The sequence below is a fragment of the Danio rerio genome, chromosome 25 (genome assembly GCF_052040795.2).
Source record: "Danio rerio strain M-AB ecotype USA chromosome 25, GRCz13ab, whole genome shotgun sequence".
NCBI classification, from domain to species: Eukaryota; Metazoa; Chordata; class Actinopteri; order Cypriniformes; family Danionidae; genus Danio; species Danio rerio.
This window is the reverse complement of record NC_141045.1, coordinates 5272501-5293564: the sequence shown is the minus strand read 5'-3', so window position 1 is coordinate 5293564 and position 21064 is coordinate 5272501. Positions and strand designations below refer to the sequence as shown.

Here is a 21064-nt window from a genome sequence, read left to right as displayed (position 1 = left end):
GGACTGTGGTGGAAACCGGAACACCTGGAGGAAACTCATACGAACGCAGGGAGAACATGCAAACTCCATACAGAAACGCCAATAACTGACCCAGCCGAGGCTCGAACCAGCAACCTTCTTGCGACAGCACTACCTCCCACGTTGCTGCGTAAAACATATGCTGGATAAGTTGGCGGTTCGTTCCGCTGTGGCGACCCCGGATTAATAAAGGGACTAAGCCGAAAAGAAATTGAATGAATGAGTGAATGAGTAAATGAAATTCATTGTTGATATTAGCCTACGTGTTTTATTTGAACTGTTTTAGTATGGACAACTTTTCAATTAATTGGTTATTTGATTAATTTGTAAATGTATTATTTGTTAGGGGAGGTATATTAATACAGCATGATATTGCATTTTTATCTGCGGAATTATCAATATCCACGTGCATTAGTGTCGATATTTTGCCATTATTTTATTATAATTAATGTAATGTATGAAAGGCGGCATTATTGACTGAAGAAGATACATTTCTGTTTCTGTTTAGTTTGGTAAAGTTGCAATAAGGACATACATTGCCATATATTGCAAAATTTATATGTATAATATTGCGTGTAATATATAGATATTGTGGGTGCTTTGGTGATGCCCACCATTTTGTATTGTAATATACAGTTTGACAGTTTAAGAAACTTGTTTTTTTTTTTTTAAATTATATGGGGTGGGCAACAGTACGGTGTCTTTATCGCATTTTGCTCTTCAAAATGCATCACACAATCTCTATTGTAGACAGGTTGGGACTGCAGGAAGGCCAGTCTATTATCTGAATCCTCTTCCTCTGCAGTCAGGACTTTGTATCGTGTGTAGAAGGTGGTTTTCTTGTTCAAATATGCATGGATGTGAAATTTGCATGTGTTCCAAAATCTCTATGTACTTTTCAGCATTAATGGTGCCTTCAAAGAAGTGGAAGTTACCTTTGCCAAGAGCACTGATACAACCCCATACCATGACAGACCCTGGCTTTTGGACTTGTTGCTGGTGTAACAGTCTGGATGATTCTTTTATTTGGTCAAGAGCACACAGCGTCCTTTTCTCTTTCTCTTTTCCTTTTCTCCTTTTTCTTGTCTGTCTGTCTGTCTGTCTGTCTGTCCGTCTGTCCGTCCGTCCGTCCGTCCGTCCGTCCGTCCGTCCGTCTACCTTACTGCTGATCGTGCTTGATTAGTCGAGAAATGGTGACCATACTGAAATCCTCCTCGTCATCATCCAACCGCAGTTTGAATGTATTTGAGAAGTTGTTCTTTGTCTTGAGTTCTTTGTCTTGAGTCTGATAAGAAGAGTTACTGAAGTGAAACTGCAGTGTGGACTCATTTACATATCAACAATATGTTTGTGGCGTCCGTCCGTCCGTCCGTCCGTCCAGTCCTGCTGATGAGGTAATGAGGAGGAAGCAGAATAGAGAATGTTATTCCTGAAGAGCAGACTGAAGCTGTTAGCAGAGCTTTAATCCAGCGCTGCAGCTCAAACTCTACTGCCTCTCTATCATTAAGAGTTTATCAATGCGTGTGTGTGAGAGAGACTGTGTGCGTGAGTGTGTGTGAGTGAGTGTGTTAGCGAGTGAGCGTGAGAGAGACACACACTGTCCTCTGTCTCTGCATGGCTTTTAGAGGTTTAATGCAAATGTTGTGAGAAACGGCAGAGATTATTGAGCTCTTTCTTTTAGCAGCTTCAGTTTGATCATCTAAAGGTGAATCTTGTGAAAACTCCTGTGTTTATGCTAAAATTATGAGGAAGAAGATAAGAAATTTAATCCAGCTGAGGGAAAATGAAGGCTGTTTAAGGGCTTTTCATATCTGTGTCTCCGTTATTATCATTCATGATGATGAAATACATTTTCTTAAAAAAAAATCTAATTATTTGACTTTTTTTTGAATTTTTTTTGTCAGGGATTTATTCTGGATCTTTTTACATTTCTTTTAATACTCCGAAATGATTTTAATTTTTAATTAGCTTAAAATAAAGACAGCTTAACAAACACTACCAACCCAAACACTGCTAAAAAGAAATGTCAGTAATATGAGTAATAATTATTCTAATTCATTTATGACTGTTTTGCTTTTAATTTTTAATTCATATTTTTAAAGTAGGTTATAATAATGATAGTTAGGTTATTATGTATTATAAGCATTTTTTTTGTTAATAGTAATAATAATATATTAATAAAATACTTTACTAAGAAGAATAATAAGAAAATTATTATAATAATATAATAATAATAATAATAATTTAATATAATAATAATATTAATATTAATATAATGGTAACATTTATAATAATAATGACAATAATAATAATAATAATATAATACTACTTGTACTACTACTAATAATAAAAATAATAATATAATAATAATTATTATTATTATTGTTATTATTATATAACTACGAATAAATATGATTGCATTATATTTTTCTGTTTTATTCATTATAATATAAAGGTAAGTATAATTAATATTATAATTAATAAAATAATAATGTTTATTTGATAGAATTCGAAAAAGTATAAATAATAATAATAATAATAATAATAATAATAATTTAACGTTCAAAATTATAATAAAAATGCCTCATGATACATAAAAAATTGTGTAAATGTGTAAATATTAATAAAAAAATAAACATGAAAAGTACTAGTAGTAGTAGTATTATATTATTATTATTATTATATTAAATTATTATTATATTATTAGTAATATTATATTCTAATATAATAATTATGATAATACTAATAATAGGAAAAAAGTAAATAATAATTAACATTATAATTAATAAATAATAATTTATTTGATGGAATTGGAAAAAATTGTGGTAAAAAAAATAGACAAAAATAATGTTTAAAACCATTTAAATAATGGATCAACAATTATCTATTTAATAATAATAATAACAATAATAATAATAATAATAATAATAATTATTATTATTATTATTATTATTATTATTATTATTGTCAGACCTTTTCAGAGAAAATGCTCTAAATTCTAATTAAAATAATGCATCATAATGCCTTAAAAAGATTTGTAAATGTATAAATAATAATCGTGTAAAATTAATAATAATAATAATAATAATAATAATAACAATTATAGTACAGATAATAATAATAATTGTTATTAATAATAATATTGTCAGTTTGCAGAAAATATTCTAAATTGTAATTAAAATGATGTCTCATGATAAATATTTTTTTCTGACAAGTGCATATAATAATATTAATAAATAATAATAATAATAATAATAATAATAATAATAATTGTTCAATTGAATAATAATAAATGGCCTTTGCATGCTAGTGAAATTCATCCCGCTGTTGTCAAAAATACAATCCAACTTGATGTGTTTATTTCCTATGGGCTTTTCTTTCGCACGTCTGCGCTGTGAACTTCCCAGAATAAGCTGCGATGTTTTGTCCATTTCTGCTCTTCAGAGGCTGCGAGCGAGTTATTGTCTGTTTCATACTGCCCGACTGTAATATTACAGCGAGACTTCTTAATATATCCGAGATGAGAATCACAGAAAGCGTCACACGGAGAGCAGCGCTATCTGCAGACGCCAAAACAATAACCAAAGCTCTCCTTATCACCCTCCGTCTGTACGCTCCTGCTAACTGCACACTGTTTAACTCGACAAATATGAGTGTGTGTGTGTGTGTGTGTGTGTTACATATGAAGTCTCCATGAAATCAAAGTGAAATTATTTTGGCCTGTTAATATCAATGAAGAATTATTAGCCCTCCTGTGAATTTTGAAACCAGGGTGGACATTTCAGAAAGACAATGATCCAAAATACAGCCATGGAAACTCTCAAATGCTTTCAGAGAAAGAAAATCAAGCTGTAGAATGGCCCAACCAATCACCTGACTCCAATCCAACACATGATAGAAATTAAAGAACAGATTTGACAGTCGAGACCCACAGAACCATCAAGATTTTGACACTCTGTTGAAGTCTGTGAGAAACTCACACCTGAGCAATGCACTTGACTTCATTCTCAATATGAGAGGCGTCTTTAAGCTGCCGTCGCCCAAAAAGCCTTTATATAAAGTGTTAAATACATTTATTTCTCCTTGTGTCATTAGATTGTAATTACACAGAACTCATTTTTTTCTGATTGTTTTTGCTTTATTTTTATGTTTGTATTGTTTGAGTTTTTACCAAAATCTGGCTCAAGACCATGCCGGCAGCTCCTTTAGGAATTTTATTCCCAGGAAAAAAAACGTGACAAGTTCAATACTTATTTCCATATCTCCAAACGTCTCCTGAAGTATAGCAAGACCAAGTCCTCATAAAGATAGTTGTGCAAGTGTGTGTGTGTCCTTGAGCAGGGACATTTCTGTCGTCTTTTTAGATGTCATCACTGTATTGGTGCTCGGGTCGGAGACAGACGTAACTTACCTTCATCCTCCTGTTCTTCCCCTCTGTTCCCCGGGGTCAGGAACGATTACACCGGCACACACTCTGATAAAAGACCATAAAAACTATGTGTGTGTGTGTGTGTGAGAGAGAAATATAATCCACTGCTCTGCGTCTTCCTCAGATAGAGGTGAAGGTTGTTTTTTTGATGAAGACCAAGATCAAGGCCACAGGTTTATTCACCTTATTCTCAGCTGGCGAGTGGGCGCTGCCATTTGAATCTTTTTGTCTCGCGACTTCCGGTCCCATTCACTTCCATTCATTTTTTGACGTTAACAACTGCTCGTTACGCTGCTTGATGTTGCAATTTAATATTTTCTTATTATATTATGCTACTTGGTCTGTGTAGTCATGCAAACATTTGTTTGTTGAGCAAGTAGTTTGGCCATTTTCTGCCGTTTATTATTCCTAGTCATTTCTCCCATAGGCGACTGAATCGGAAGTTCTAAGACAATCGCGAAAACAGGCGCACTTCCGCATTTTAGAATAAGGTCAATAGTCGGACGCCAAACCAACACATTTCATAGAACTTATGTATTTTAACTAGCTCTTGGTCTTTCATTCAATACCCAAAAAATACACACAGTGATTATAATAAATAGATTTTAATCGGCTGATTTGAATGAATGTTTTACATTTTGCAAACACTTACCGGCCACTTTATTAGGTACACCTTACCAGTACCGGCTTGGACCCCCTTTTGCCTTCAGAACTGCCTTAATCCTTCGTGGCGTAGATTCAACAAGCTACTGGAAATGTTTCTCAGAGATTTTGCTCCATATTGACATGATAGCATCACGCAGTTGCTGAAGATTTGTCGGCTGCACATCCATGATGTGAATCTCCCGTTCCACCACATCCCAAAGATGCTCTATTGGATTGAGCTCTGGTGACTGTGGAGGCCAATTGGGTACAGTGAACTCATTGTCATGTTCAAGAAACCAGTCTGAGATGATTCACGCTTTATGACATGGTGTGTTATCCTGCTGGAAGTAGAAATCAGAAGATAATTACATTGTGGTCATAAAGGGATGGACATGGTCAGCAACAATACTCAGGTAGGCAGTGGCGTTGACATGATGCTTAATTGGTACAAATGGGCCCAAAGTGTGGCAAGAAAATATCCCCCACACCATTACACCACAACTACCAGCCTGAACTGTTGATACAAGGCAGAATGGATCCATGGTTTCATGTTGTTGACGCCCAATTTTGACACTACCATTCGAATGTTGCAGCTGAAATGGAGACTCATCAGAGCAGGCGATGTTTCTCCAATCCTCTATTGTCTAATTTTGCTGAGCCTGTGTGAATTGTAGCCTCAGTTTCCTGTTCTTAGCTGACAGGAGTGGCACCCGGTGTGGTCTTCTGCTGCTGTAGCCCATCTGCCTCAAGGTTGGATGTGATGTGCATTCAGAGATGCTCTTTTGCAGATCTCGGTTGTAACGAGTGCTTATTTGAGTTGCCCTCCTAACAGCTGGAACCAGTCTGGCCATTCTCCTCTGACCTCTGGCATCAACAAGGCATTTGCGCCCACAGAACTGCCGCTCGCTGGATATTTCCTCTTTTTCAGACCATTCTCTGTAAACCCTAGAGATGGTTGTGCATGAAAATCCCAGCAGATCAGCAGTTTCTGAAATACTCAGACCAGCCCGTCTGGCACCAACAACCATGCCACATTCAAAGTCACTTAAATCACCTTTCTTCCCCATTCTGATGCTCGGTTTGAACTGCAGAAGATCCTCTTGACCATGTCTACATGCCTAAACGCATGGTGCTGCTGCCATGTGATCGGCTGATTAGAAATTTGCGTTAACGAGCAGTTGGACAGGTGTACATAATAAAGTGGCCGGCGAGTGTATAATAAATACACATTTGTAGCTTTTACACATGTATTCTACAGGACTGGAGGGAATTAATTCATTAAATTGGTGCATTGTCGATTTGTAAAGGCTCGGTTCTGCTTCCATTTCACAAGGTTGTGCCAGGAGCAGCGGATTAGAAAGTCTGTATACTACATGAACACACACACACACACAGAGAGAGAGAGACAGACAGACTGCATGAGTGCATCACGCTTTGTCCCTTTGAGTTCACAGCAGAGATCAATCTTAAGCGTTTATCACTCTTTACTCCCATCTCTCCCTCCCTCCCTCCATCTCCTCCCTACACCTCCATCAGCAGATGTGTCCATTCATCATATTTTGTCAGCTTCCTTCCTGCCTCTCTCCGTCTCGTTCTGCCTCTTCGTCTTACATCTGCAGCCCTCAGTGCTTGTTATACCTGAAACTCCCTTAATATGTATGAAAAGGAGACACTTCTCGCTTGAGCTGTTTTTAGGTGTCATCGTCTGAAAACACAATCCATAGTGAGCATGTAAATGCAGACTCTTCCAGCCGCTTATTGATTTTAGGTGTTGTTGTGTCTGACTGTGATCATGAAGCTTAAACTGTCGACAGTCGGTTTTCTCTTTCAGCTCGTTTACCATCATGGCTGAGCAGCAATTTAAAGGGCAGTGCTCTATAAAGCACTCGGAACACATCAAACACCTCTATACATACTAGCAACAACATAGCAGCTGTGCTGAAAATCAACCAGAACCTTGTGGTAACCACATAGCAACGCCCTGGCAACCAAATTAAACATAGCAACAACCGTCTTGCTGAATTCATCTCCTTAGCAGCATTGAAAAGCCCACACAGAATATCAGGCTATACGGAAGAAACCACCATTGCACCATTAAACATCGTGTTTTTAAAAATCATTTCAGGAGCACTGCTGAAAAATCCAGCTTAAACCAGCCTAGGCTGGTTTTAGCTGGTCGACCAGGCTGGTTTTAGAGGGGTTTTGGCCTTTTCCAGGCTGGTTTCCAGCCATTTCCAGCCTGGTCTTAGCTGGTCAGGCTGGAAAATGACCAGCTAAATCCAGCTAAAACCAGCTTGACCAGCCTGGTTTAAGCTGGACATAGCTGGTTTTGGCTGTGCTCCCAGCCTGGCTAGGCTGGTCAAGCTGGTTTTAGCTGGTCATCTCTCAGCCTGACCAGCTAATACCAGCCTGAAAATGGCTGGAAACAAGCCTGGAAATGGCCAAAACCCCTCTAAAACTAGCCTGGTCGACCAGCTAAAACTAGGCTGGTTTAAGCGTTTTTTTTCAGCAGGGAGTTCACACTTAGCTATTACTTAATACTGATTGCTACTTTGGCACGCTGTCTCGGGAGACAACCCTGAGCTCGGAAAGCTTGAGTCCAGGGCTCCCATCTGGTCATCTGGCATAAAGGGGGTCCGAGATCAGGAAGTTATAGGAAGATCGTCCCTGTAGATCAGGAAGTCCTCCCTATAGGGGGAAAAGGATAGGGGGATTTCTGGGCTAATTATTGAAGGCTAGGATTCATCTGATTGGTTTTCCGTTGATTTGTGATGCGGAATCAGCTGCGGTCAATCTGTCACACCTGCTGCAGTGCCCTCTGGTGGTTTTCAAGGGCACCATTTTTTGTTTTGGTTTTTGTGTTTTGTATCCTAGTCATGTGATCACTCCTTGTTTCCAGCTGTTTCTCATTGTCTAATTAGTTCTGTCTTTATAAGCCCTGTTATGTTATGTTGTGTTTAGTTTGCCTTTGGATTTTCAGTGTTCTGTTTAGGTCTGTCGTGCTTTATTCGTGATCTGGTTCATCGTGTTTGGTTTGGTTTGTTTGTTTGTTCACTTTGTTTAGTATCATTATTAAGTTTTTGGATACCTGCCCTGCTGAAAAATCCAGCCTAAACCAGCCTAGGCTGGTTTTAGCTGGTCGACCAGGCTGGTTTTAGACGGGTTTTGGCCACTTTCAGGCTGATTTCCAGCCATTTCCAGCCTGGTCTTAGCTGGTCAGGCTGGGAGATGACCAGCTAAAACCAGCTTGACCAGCCTAGCCAAGCTGGGAGTCCAGCCAAAACCAGCTATATCCAGCTTAAACCAGGCTTGTCAAGCTGGTTTTAGCTGGATTTGGCTCATCATTTTCCAACCTGACCAGCTAAGACCAGGCTGGAAATGGCTGGAAACCAGCCTGGAAATGGCCAAAACCCCCTCTAAAACCAGGCTGGTCAACCAGCTAAAACCAGCCAACCAGCCTAGGCTGGTTTAAGCTGGATTTTTCAGCAGGGTGTTTAGTTTGTGTTTGATTCACTTTTGTGCTTCACTTTTGCACTTCATGGTTTCATCGATTTTGGTACCTTGCCTGTCCCTTTGTCATTTTTTTTTGTGGATCTTTATTGTTTGGTAATGAATGTGTTTTGCTGCACTTGGATCTTTCCTTTGTTTTTGTGATACCCAGTCGTGACACAATCATAGCATGAGATCCTCTTGAAATTATTTTTGTCAAACTTCACTTTGAATTTCACTGTACTCTAGCAATCGCAGTATAGTGACCACAGAATAACATGCTGAAAATCTGGCCACCTATTCGGAACGACTTAGCAACCTCGAACTCTTGTAACTGCCCAGCAGCTAACTAAAAAACCCTTCTAATATCTTAGCAAGGGCATAGAAATGCCTTGGCAATCCCCCAACCATCCTAACAACCCACCACTCAGAACAATTTAATTACAACCGTAGTGCAATCTACTTAGAACACCCTAGCATGTTATCCACCAAGCATCATGCTGAAAATAGCAAGGCCTTGGTAACCAAAAGCAACATTCTAGCAACTGAACACCCTCTAGAACACTTTAACCACCAATGTCTTAGCAACCAACCATAGAATTCTAGCAACTGCTTAGCAACACCCCCTCAGAACATTATAATGCACCCTACCTACACTACCTGACAAAAGTCCTGCCATTGACAGTAAGAGCAACACATAGTAACTTGACTTCTAGTTGATCCTTTGGAAAAGTGGCAGAAGGTGGATTTATCTGATGAATTATCTGTTGAACTGCATCCCAATCATCACAAATACCGCAGAAGACCTACTGGAACCCACATGGAGCCAAGATTCTCATAGAAATCAGTCAAGTTTGGTGAAGGAAAATCATGGTTTGGGGTTACAGTCAGTATGAGGCGTTTGCGAGAGATCTGTGCTCAACCTGCGTTCTGTGTGGGTCCTAACGCCCCAGTGTAGTGAAGGGGACTCGATACTGTCAGTGAGTATAGAGAATAGTAGTGGGCCATTATTGGTGTTAACACGAGACTCTGATTGGGTGTTTAAAAACAAATATCCCCGTTAAAGTCGGGTTGGGAGCTGAGTCTGTTCTATGCAAGCTATGATGACTTTCACCTTGATATTTTAGCGTGGATGTATACCTGGCCGAATTGCACTGTAGGGGGCGAGATCGAGTCTTCCAACCCGTGTGTATTCCTACTGCAAAATTACCACATCAAACATGACGTACTAACATGGATGCAGTTCACTAGAGTGAATCTGATTAATGTTAGCTCAACATCTAACTATTAGGCAACTGTAGAGTTTATGCGTTCCAGTAAAACATATACAAATAAGATGAATCGGGTGCTTTTAAAATGAATGACAGTAAATGAAAGTCAAACTGGTGAGCCGTCTGACAAAAAAAAAAGTGCCCTTCTGAATCAAATCAGCAGGACGGCCGTCTGGATCTTTCACCTACTTTGAAAACACTACTGACTACGCTTACATGGACATCTGTAGTCTAGTTATTTGCCTAAATAGATAATAATATAAATAAGGTGTTTGCATGAAGTGCTTTCATGTAAGAATTTCCTGTAATTTTGGGTGAGTTTAACTGCAGTTTGGCAGTTTCACTTTCACTCATGAACATTTTATTCATGCCCCCGTGACAAACTGGTGTATTAGACGCAAAAAAGTTGTAAGGACTGGTGAAAGTGTTATGGAATTTAATAACCCATGCCAAATGGAAAGAAAAAAAATGTCTGCATTTTGTGGTGTGTGTGTGTGTGTGTTTGTGTGTGTGTGGGTTTGTGCGTGCGGTTGGTCCTTTACTGACAGCCACATGTGTGGATCTTGTCGGAAAATATGGAGAAGTCCTACATAACGGTAATAGTTTGACCACGGTGTTGACTTCAATAACGCCACTAATCTCTGCATACTCCACATCTTAATTCCATTCATGTTTAGTTCAGTAATGACTTTAGTCGGGTTAAAAATCGCTGTTTGGAGCTTATGTAGGCCTACAGTTCAACATTCATGTTTAACTGCATAAACAGTTAGTAAACACAAGTACATCTTATTGAACCAATTTACCAATTTTCATAGTAAAACAGTTTCTCAAGCAGTTTTAGATGCATTTTGGAAACAGGAGATGTGCCCCTTGTCTAATGGGACACCTGGCTTGAGAAACCTGTTCTCAAAGACTTACTTTTAGTCATTATTTGGGGAGCACACATATTCTGAATGCCTTCGGCAGAATTCAAATGAGCCATTTTAATCTAGATACATTTTAAGATTAATATGAGAATGATCTAGATTAAAAAAATTTATCTATGCCCACCTATAATAGAGAGTCACTGTCCTGGCCAAATTTACCCACTGGCCTCTGTCCATCATGGCCTCCTAACCATCCCAATATCATAATTGGCTTCGTCACTCTGTCTCCTTTTCACCAATCAGCTAGTGTGTGGTGTGCTTTCTGGCGCAATATGGCTGCAGTCGTGTCGTGCAGGTGCTGCAGACTGGTGGTGGATGAGAAGATTCCCTCTAATCTTTATTATTACACAGGAATAATTATCTAAAACACTTTAATTTTTTAATTAAAATTTTAATCATCTTTCTCTCTCTCTCTCTCTCGATCTCTCTCTCTCTCTCTCTCTCTCTCTCAATCTCTCTCTCTCTCTCTCTCTCTCTCTCTCTCTCTCTCTCTCTCTCTCTCTCTCTCATTCCCTCCGCAAATGTCTTTTTCTATCTTTCTGAATTTGTTCTCCAGTCACATTTGTGCCCATCATGAAAAATATTGATCCGTCTTTAGGACTTTAGAGACTTCATAAACTCTTAGCGTTCGCGTCAGAGTAAATGTCAGACTGTTCCCCCTCTGCTCGGATATTAACATTGAGTGTGTGTGTGTGTGTGATTCACAGGCTCCATCTCTTTGAGCGTGCTGCTGGTGTCGTTGGCGGTAACTGTGTGTGGGGTTTGGCTGGTGGCTCTCTGTGGCGTCTGTGGATGGTGTCAACGCAAGCTGGTGAGTTTTACACACAGACACGCACACACACACACACACACACACACACACTTGTTGCTGGCAAATATTTTAAAACAATCATGTACATGGATTTGTTTTGCAGTGCTGTCCAAAACTGTTCTTGAAGGGCCTTGAAGGTGTTGTGAAGTTTAGTTTTAAAGTCTGTGTGAATTTGAAGTTGTCTTTTATTCAACGTAGGCTCATTGTAAAAACGTACCCGCGTAAACATATCTGGAGATCGTGGATTATGTAGCCAGAAGTACGTATGGCTGCATTTGTCTTTAAAGCGAACGCTACCGGGAGTATGACGCCGTTCCTTTTCGTGCTAACTGCCTGACCCCTTACCTCCATATGGACAGATTTTCCGCTGTTACCAGTTTGTTCAGTGGCTCGCCATGTATGCCAGTGGACTTGAGATGGAGAGAGGAGTTGACCACGACGATGAGTCTGGCGAAGAACGGTTCCAGAAAGCGCAAGACAAAAACAGAATCCAAAAAATAAAATAAACAAGTAAATAACAGGGTGAGAATGTGGTAAAATCTGAAAAACGTGGTAAAAATCAGGCGAGGGCTCGTTAGGTTTAGGGAAGTGGGTCAGTTGGTGCTTTGAAAACACTATTGGTTGGGTTTAGGAAAGGAAGAGGGTGGATCAGTCAATTGGTCTGTCAGTTGACAGCGTCCTCTGGTGGATTTACGTGAGAACAGCAGGTGCGAATGGCACTTGCGAGAGTAATTTGAGATCTGAAAAAGCGTACACAGCGGTAATTTTCGAAAACAAAAACTGCAAAAAAACGTAGCTCCTGGGACGTATTTGGCGCTCGCCAGAAATGTATATAGCGGTACCTATTTAAAATGAGCCAGGGTTGCTTTTATTTCAGCATGTTGATGTACTTTCAACTAAAATTGAATATTAAGTAGGGGGCGGGGCTTTGTTTTTCGTGCTTCATTCCCTCATAGCAAACTAATTGAGGCGTGGATTGGCTGATTGGAACGTTGTTCCAGGATCAACATAAATGTTAATCCAGGAATATGTCATGAAATCAGGTTGGCCCATGGCAACACTAGTAAAATGACGCAGAATGTGGTTCATTTATTAGCTTGTGTTTGTTTTAAAATAAGTATAATGTAAATTGTTGAGTTAATAATAAATAAAGTACTAAATTATTAAATTTTTTCAATTAAAAATAATTATAACAAAGCATTTTAGTTTACGTTTTTCAGCCAAGTCTGTCTAGAGTTTACAGTTTAAGTTTTGGCGCAGAAATTTAATTTTAATGTCTTTTAAAATCGTTTTCATTGTGTTTATATGTTGTTGTGTTGTACCAAAACACACATCTGTGATCGAAATTGTAGTTGCCATCCGCATCTTTTTAATTTAATTGCTTTTCTGCTCATACCTAAACTGTGTAACATGGGTTTGTTGAAAACCTTTGAAAATGTAAAATAATAAGGAGGTAGTCTCCATGCTAGTTAATCAGTGTAAAGCCTGATTGATTAGGACGGCCCCGCAGCTCATTAGACAGATGGAGTGGAACTGTGCCGCACAGCTCTTTACCGACTGGTTTGTTTGGCTCGTATTTGTGAGTCAAAGCTAATTGATTCCCAATGTGTCGTGTGTGCTCGAACCCTAGAGAGTGAGTCAGTTGTATGTGTTGCATGTTCATGTTGATGTGTATGTGTTGTAGTCTATACGGCATTTAGAATGTTCCCTAAACGGGGTCCTGAAACCTTAGCAACCACATAGCTTAGCAACCACCAAGGTGAAACACCCCTACAATGAACATCTTAGCAACTGCCTAGTAACACCCTAACAACCTATCCTTGCAACTGAGTTAGACCATGAAAACTATATAGATCTTTCAAGGAACAACATAGCTACACCCTGGCAACCATAAAAACATCATACAGCATAGCAACACCCTAACAACCACATATATCATTATAGAAACTGCGTGACACCACTGAAACTATATAGAACATCCCAACAATTGCATAGCTACACCCTAGCAACTGCATAACAACACTTTAACAAGCACATAAAACATCCTAAAAAACTGCATAGCTACACCCTAGAAACTGGATAGCAACATTGACAAACACACAGAACATCCTAGAAACAGAAAAGCAATACCCTGGCAACCATAAAGATCATTATACAGCATAGCAACACCCTAACAACCACAGATATCATTCTAGGAACTGTATAAATCTATGGAAACTATATAGAACACCCTAACAATTGGACGAAAACACTGACAACCACACAGAACATCCTAGAAACAGCATAGCAACACCCTGGCAACCATAAAGAACATCATACAGGATGGCAACACCCTAACAACCAGAGATACCATTCTAGCAACTGCAGAAGACCATTGAAACTATATAAAATACCCTAGCAACTGGACAACAACACCGACAAGCACACAGAACATCCTAGAAACAGCATAGCAACACCCTGGCAACCATAAAGAACATCATAAAGCATAGCAACAACCTAACAACCACAGAAATCATTGTAGGAACTGCAGGAGACCATGGAAACTATATAGAACACCCTAGCAACTAAACAAAAACACTGACAAACACACATAACATCCAAGTAACAGTATAGTAACACACTGGCAACCATAAAGAACATCACACAGCATAGCAACAGCCTAACAACCACAGAAATCATTGTAGGAACTGCAGGAGACCATGGGACCTATATAGAACACACTAGCAACTGGATAACAACATTAACAAATACAAATAAAATCCTAAACACAGCATAGCAACACCCTGGCAACGATAAAAAACGTCATACAGCATAGTAACACCCTAACAACCACAAATATTGTTTTAGGAACTGCAGGAGACCATGGAAACTAGAATAGAATACCCTAGCAACTGGACAACAACACTGACAAACACACAGAACATCCTAGAAACAGCATAGCAACACCCTAACAACCACAGATATCATTGTAGGAACATAGTAACACCCTGGCAATCATAAATAATATCGTACAGCATAGCAACACCCTAACAACCTCAGATCTCATTCTAGCAACTGCATGAGACCATGGAAACTATATGGAACACCCTAGCAACTGGACAACAACACTGACAAACACACAGAAACAGCATAACAACACCCTGGCAACCATAAAGAACTTCATAGAGCATAGCAACACCATAACAACCACATATATCATTCTAGCAACTGCATGAGACCATGGAAACTATATAGAACACCCCACCACCCTAGCAACTGGATAGCAAGCATAGCAACACCATAACAATCACACAGAACATAATAACAACTACATACTAACGTCCCAGCAATCACCAAAGGAAACTAGCTTTTTTTGCTTAGGTTTGTGCAGGCAAATATCATGTTTTCTTTAATATTTAGTCTATTTATTTATTTATCTATCTATTTCACACTTGTTTGATATCACGCATTCCGTGTGTTTCCTCTGTGATGTCATGGGAGTAGCCGAAAGGGTTTTCTCCAGTTGAAGACTGAATCAACAGACCTGTTATTTTGGACCCTGATCAGTTTTTTAAATGGCAGCGCTGATTGGAACAACCTTGAGTGACCTGAATAGGGTTTCACAGTAAAAGGACAATTTCCCATTTATACCGCCAGAAGCGAAATACTTAATTGAACATGCCAGGAGATCTCGCACGTCCACGTAATCGGAAATTCAGTCAGATGTCCTTAAGCGCAACGCAATGTGATCTTTGACCTTATTCCTCCCAAAATAACTGACCACAGGCGATCATAGCTGGTGTCATGAGGTCACTGAGCTCATATGTGCCCTCTGATCCAGCGCATGTATATGTGTGCTTCGGTTAGAGAGGATGTGCACAAGCATATTAAGTGTGTGTTACTGTTTGGGAGGAATTCTGAGTGTGTGTGTGTGTGTGTGTGTGTGTGTGTGTGTGTGTGTGTGTGTGTGTGTGTGTGTGTGTGTGTGTGTGTGTGTGTGTGTGTGTGCTAGGGAGAATGCTTTTATGTGTATTTAGCTAGCTGTACTTTGGAGACCTTTATTTGTGATCTCCTCAAAAGTAAAATAATAAATAAATAAAATGTATAAATATATATTTGTTTTAGTTCCCACAACATCTTAGTAACTCCATAACAATATGCTGGACACTATAAAAAACACCTAGCAATGTTCTAGCAACCAACAACTTATTGTAGCAACTGCAGCTAAAAACAGCTTAAAATACCATAGCAACCCCCTAGCAACCACTTACAATACCATTAGCAACCATACAGTATACAATTACTGAAGAGTTTGCTAAAAATTGCAAATTATCCACATAGCAACCACATATTTTAGCAACCACTAACAGTGTTACAAACCATTTAGAATACTTTTATCAAGCAAATAGCAACACATTAGCAACTAGTTACTATATACACAACCAAACCAGTTAGCTGAAAAAGATTTAAAATATGCATAGCTACTGTAACGATTTCCAACATTGTGCTGAAAACCACTTTGCGTTTAGCAACTTCATAGCAACCGATTACTGTAGCAACAGCCAAACAGTGTGTTGAAGAGCAGGTAAAATACTTTGTAGAAACTCCCTAACAACCACATACTGTTCCGACCATCAACATTGTGTTGAAAACCCCTTACAACGCTTTAGCAACTTCATAACAACATGATAGCAACCAATTACTGTAACAACAACCAAACTGTATGATGAGGAACATATGAAATACTGCATAGAAACTCACTAGCAACCACATACTGTTTTGACCATTGATATTGTGTTGAAAACCCCTTAGAATGCTTTTAGCAACTTCATAACAACACGTTAGAAACCAATTACTGTAGCAACAATCATATAGTGTGCTGAAGACAATGTAATGCATAGAAACTCCCTAGCAACCATATTCTGTTCTGACCATTGTCATCGTGCTGAAAACCACTTAAAATGCTCTTAGCAACTGCATAACAAGACATTAGCAACCAATTACTGTAGCAACAACCACGCAGTGTACTGAAAAGCATGTAAAATACTGTATAGAAACTCCCGCAACCACATATTGTTTCAACCATCGACATTGTGTTGAAAATCACTTAGAATGCTTTAGCAACTTCATAACAACATGCTAGCAACCAAATTACTGTAGCAACAACCAAACTGTATGATGAAGAACATATGAAATACTGCATAGAAACCTTTGACATTGTGCTGAAAGCCACTTAGAATGCCTTTTGCAACTTCATAACAACAAGTTAGCAACCGATTACTGTAGCGACAACCACACAGTGTGTTGAAGAGCATGTAAAATACTGCGCTGAAACTCCCTAGCAACCACATGCTGTTCCAAGCTTTGACATTGTGCTGAAAACCACTTAGAATGCCTTTTGCAACTTCATAACAACATGCTAGCAACCAATTACTGTAGCAACAATCATATAGTATGACGAAGACCATAGTAATGCATAGAAACTCCCTAGTAACCACATTCTGTTCTGACCATTGACATTGTGCTGAAATCCACTTAGAATGCTTTTAGCAACTTCCTAACAACACGTTAGCAACCAATTACTGTAGCAACAACCACACAGTGTGTTGAAGAGCATGTAAAATACTGCATAGAAACTCTCTAGCAACAACATACTGTTCCGACTATCAACACTGTGCTGAAAACCACTTACAATGCTTTAGCAACGTCATAGTAACATGTTCACAATCAATTACTGTAGCAACAACCAAACTGTATGATAAAGAACATGTAAAATCCTGCATAGAAACTCCCTAGCAACCACATACTGTTCCAGCAATTAACATTGTGATAAAAACCCTTTAGAATGCCTTAGCAACTTCATAGCAACACGTTAGCAACCAATTACTGTAACAACAACCAAACTGTACGCTAAAGAACATATTAAATATTGCATAGAAACTTCCTAGCAACCACATACTGTCACAACCATCAACATTGTGCTGAAAACCCCTTAGAATGCTTTTAGCAACTTCATAACAACACGTTAGCAGCCAATTACTGTAGCAACAACCAAACTGTGTGTTGAAGAACATGTATAATACTGCACTCCCTAGCAACATTATACTGTAGCAACCACAAACACTGTAACATGCAGTTGAGACCCCTGTGCTCAAATAAACACACTTAAAATATTGTATTGCAACACCCTAGCAGCCACACATTACAGTGATTACTGAATACTGTGCTGAAAACCACTTAGAATATCTTTAGCAACTACACCCTGGCAGCCAACAGCAACTGTAGTAACCAGTTACTAACCAGCGATCAGACCAGATTGAAAATAGATTGTTTATACCTTTTTGTTGCTAGCTAATTTAACCTGTGTGTGTGTCTGTGTTTTGAGTTCTCGGAACATTTCATGACCTTGTATTTATCAGCTTGGACAGGAAGTGACCTGCACTTCAGCAGGAAGCTGCACCTGTCTCTGCTTCATTAAGCTTGGACGGGTCACCTCTGCAAGCGGCATTAAGTTGAACTGAGCCGTTAGATGGATGCGTGTTAAAGGAGGACTAATAGTTTGTCACCAGAATGTGTGTGTGTGTGGTGTTGCTATGCAGATGATATGGTGTTTAGTTCTGTAAGTTGTGTGTTGCTAAGGTGTTTTGTTCAGACGTTGATGTGCTGTTGCTTGGGTGTTTCAAGTTATGTGATGTTGTTACTGTGCAGTTGTTAGGATGTTCGATTGAGGTTGCTAAGGTGTTACTTGAGAATGTTGTTATGCATTTGAGTTTTGTTTGTGTGTTGCTATGTGTTGCTAAGAGGTTTAGAGGTGTTATTAGTGAGTAGGTATGCGGTTATGTGAGGATGTTGTGTTGTTAAGTTGTTTAAAGTTTTGTTTGCATGTTGCTTTGTGCTTGGTTAACAGTTTGGAGGTTTTGTTAACATGTTGCTATGCAGTTGTCAAGGTGTTTTGTTTCTGTGTTGCTATGATGATTGTCCACGTTGTTAAAATGTTGCTCTGTGTATGCTATGATTTTCTGAGGTTGCTTGTTTTGTTGCTATAAAGTTTCTTACTAGTTTACATTTTTGTGTGTCGCTACTTGGTTGCTAAGATGTTTGCGGGTGTTTTTAACTTGTTGCTATGTGGTTGCTATGATGTTTTGAGTTTGTTGCTATGACAGTTGCCAAGGTGTTTTAAGTTGTTTTTGTTTGTTCCTCTGAAGTTTCTAAGTAGGTTACAGTTTTATTTCTGTGTTGCTATTTGGTTGTTAATACGTTAGCGGGAGCTATTGTTTTGCTTTGTGGTTGCCATGGTGTTTTGGGTTTGTTGCAATGATGTTTCTAAGGTGTTTAGTGGTGTTATTAATGTGTTGCTATGCCGTGGCCAAAGTGTTTTGAGTAATGTTAGCTTGTTGAGATGCAGTTTACAGTTTTGTTTGTGTGCGTTGCTATTTGGTTGCTAAGAAGTTTGTGGGTGTTGTTGATAACATGTTGCTATGTGGTTGCCATGGTGTTCTGAGTTTTCAACCATGAAGTTGCTAAGATGTTTATGGGTGTTTTTGCTACTTGGTTGTTGTGGTGTCCTAAGTTTGTTGCTATGTTTTTTTATGTGTTGTTACTCTGTTGCTAAGCAATTGCCAAGGTGATTTGAGTAGAGATAGTTTGATGCTAAGACATTTCTGAGTAGTTTACAGTTTTGCTTGTGTTGTTTAAGATGTTTGTCGCTGTTGTTGTTAACATGTCACTTTGTGGTTGCCATGGTGTTCTACGTTTGCTGCCATGAGATTGATAGGTGTTTAGAGGTATTGTTAAGGTGTTGCTATGATGTTGCTAAGGTTTTAGAGGTGTTGTTTCTGTGTTGTTATGCAATTGCGAAGGGGTAGAGTTAGTTTGATGCTATGACGTTTCTGACTACTTTGCAGCTTTGTTTGTGTGTTGCTATTTGGTTGCTAAGATGTTTGCAAGTGTTGTCAACATGTTGCTATGTGGTTGCCATGGTGTTCTGAGTTTTCTTCCTTGAGGTTGCTAAGATGCTTGTGACTGTTGTTAACGTTTTGCTATGTGGTTGCCACGGTGTTTTGGGTTTGTTGCAATGATGTTGCTAAGGTGTATAGAGGTGTTATTATTGTGTTGCTATGCAGTTGCCAAGGTGTTTTGAGTAGTGTTAGTTTGTTGGTAGGCAGTTTACAGTTTTGTTTGTGTGCTGCTATTTGGTTGCTAAGATGTTTGTAGATGTTGTTGTTAACATGTTGCTATGTGGTTACCATGGTGTTCTGAGTTTTTAACAATGAGGTTGCTTAGATGGTTATAGGTGTTATTCCTGTGTTGCTATACAATTTCTAGCGGGTTTGAGTAGTGTTAGTTTGATGTTTTGATGTTTCTGAGTACTGTACCATTTTTGTTTTTGTGTTGCTATTCGGTTTTTAAAGATGTTTGCGGGTGTTGTTAACATGTTGCTATGCTGTTGCCATTTTTTTCCTAAGTTTTCTACAATAAGGATACTAAGATGTTTATGGTTGTTGTTGTTATTTGGTTGCTATGATGTTCTAAGTTTGTTGCTATGATGTTTTAGAAGTGTTGTTTCTGTGTTGCTATGCAGTTGCCAAGGTGCTTTGAAAAGTATTATCTTGTTGTTTTGAAGTTTCTAGACATTTTACAGTTTTGTTTTTGTGTTGTTGAGTTTTGGTTGCTAAGATGTTTGTCTGTGATGTTGTTAACATGTTGCTATGTGGTTGCCTTGGTGTTTTGAGTTTGCTGCCATGAGATTAGTGAGGTGTTGCTATTTGGTTGCTATGATCTTCTAAGTGTGTTGCTTTGAGGTTGCTGAGGTTTTTAGAGGTGTTGTTACTGTGTTGCTATGCAATTGCCAAGGTGTTTTGAGTAGAGTTAGTTTGAGACATTTCTGAGTAGTTTACAGTTTTGTTTGAGTGTTGCTTTTGGTTTAAGATATTTATAGCTGTTGTTGTTAAGCTGTTGCTATGTGGTTGTCATGGTGTTTTAAGGTCATTGCTATGAGGTTGCAACTGTTTTTAAATGTGTTGGTATTGTGTTGTTATTTGGTTGCTATGATGTTCTGCTTGTTGATATGTTGTTGCTAAGGTTTTTAGAGGTGTCGTTACTGTGTTGCTATTTGGTTTTAGGATATTTTGTATTTGTTGCTATGAGGTTGCTAAGGATTTTAGAGGTGTTGTTACTGTGTTGCTATGCAATTGCCAAGGTGTTTTGAGTAGAGTTTGATGCTATGAAGTTTCTGAGTACTTTATAGCGTTGTTTGTGTGTTGCTACTTGGTTATTAAGATGCTTGTAGGTGTTGTTGTTAACATGCTGCCATATGGTTGCCGTGGTGTTCTGAGTTTGCTTTCATGAGGTTGCTTAGATGTTTGTGGTTGTTGTTAACATTTTGTTATGTGGCTGCCACAGTGTTCTGGGTTTGTTGCCATGCAGTTACTAAGGTGTTGATAATGTATTGCTATTCAGTTACCAAGTTGTTTTGAGTAGTGTTAGTTTGATTCTA

The 21064-nt window shown here is 38.8% G+C and overlaps 1 protein-coding gene across 37 annotated transcripts in view; it reads left to right on the top strand.

The window, feature by feature from the left end:
- Positions 1 to 21064, top strand: part of syt7a (synaptotagmin VIIa) — a 214020-nt gene that overhangs the window by 84196 nt on the left and 108760 nt on the right. For all 37 annotated transcript variants that reach the window (XR_015525965.1, XR_015525969.1, XR_015525964.1 and 34 more), the window contains exon 2: positions 11486 to 11589. Coding sequence is in view for 6 of the 37 variants with exons in the window: in XM_087311462.1 (XP_087167588.1) it covers positions 11486 to 11589 (104 nt within the window). In the remaining 31 variants the exon portion in view is untranslated. The remainder of the gene's footprint in view (positions 1 to 11485; positions 11590 to 21064) is intronic.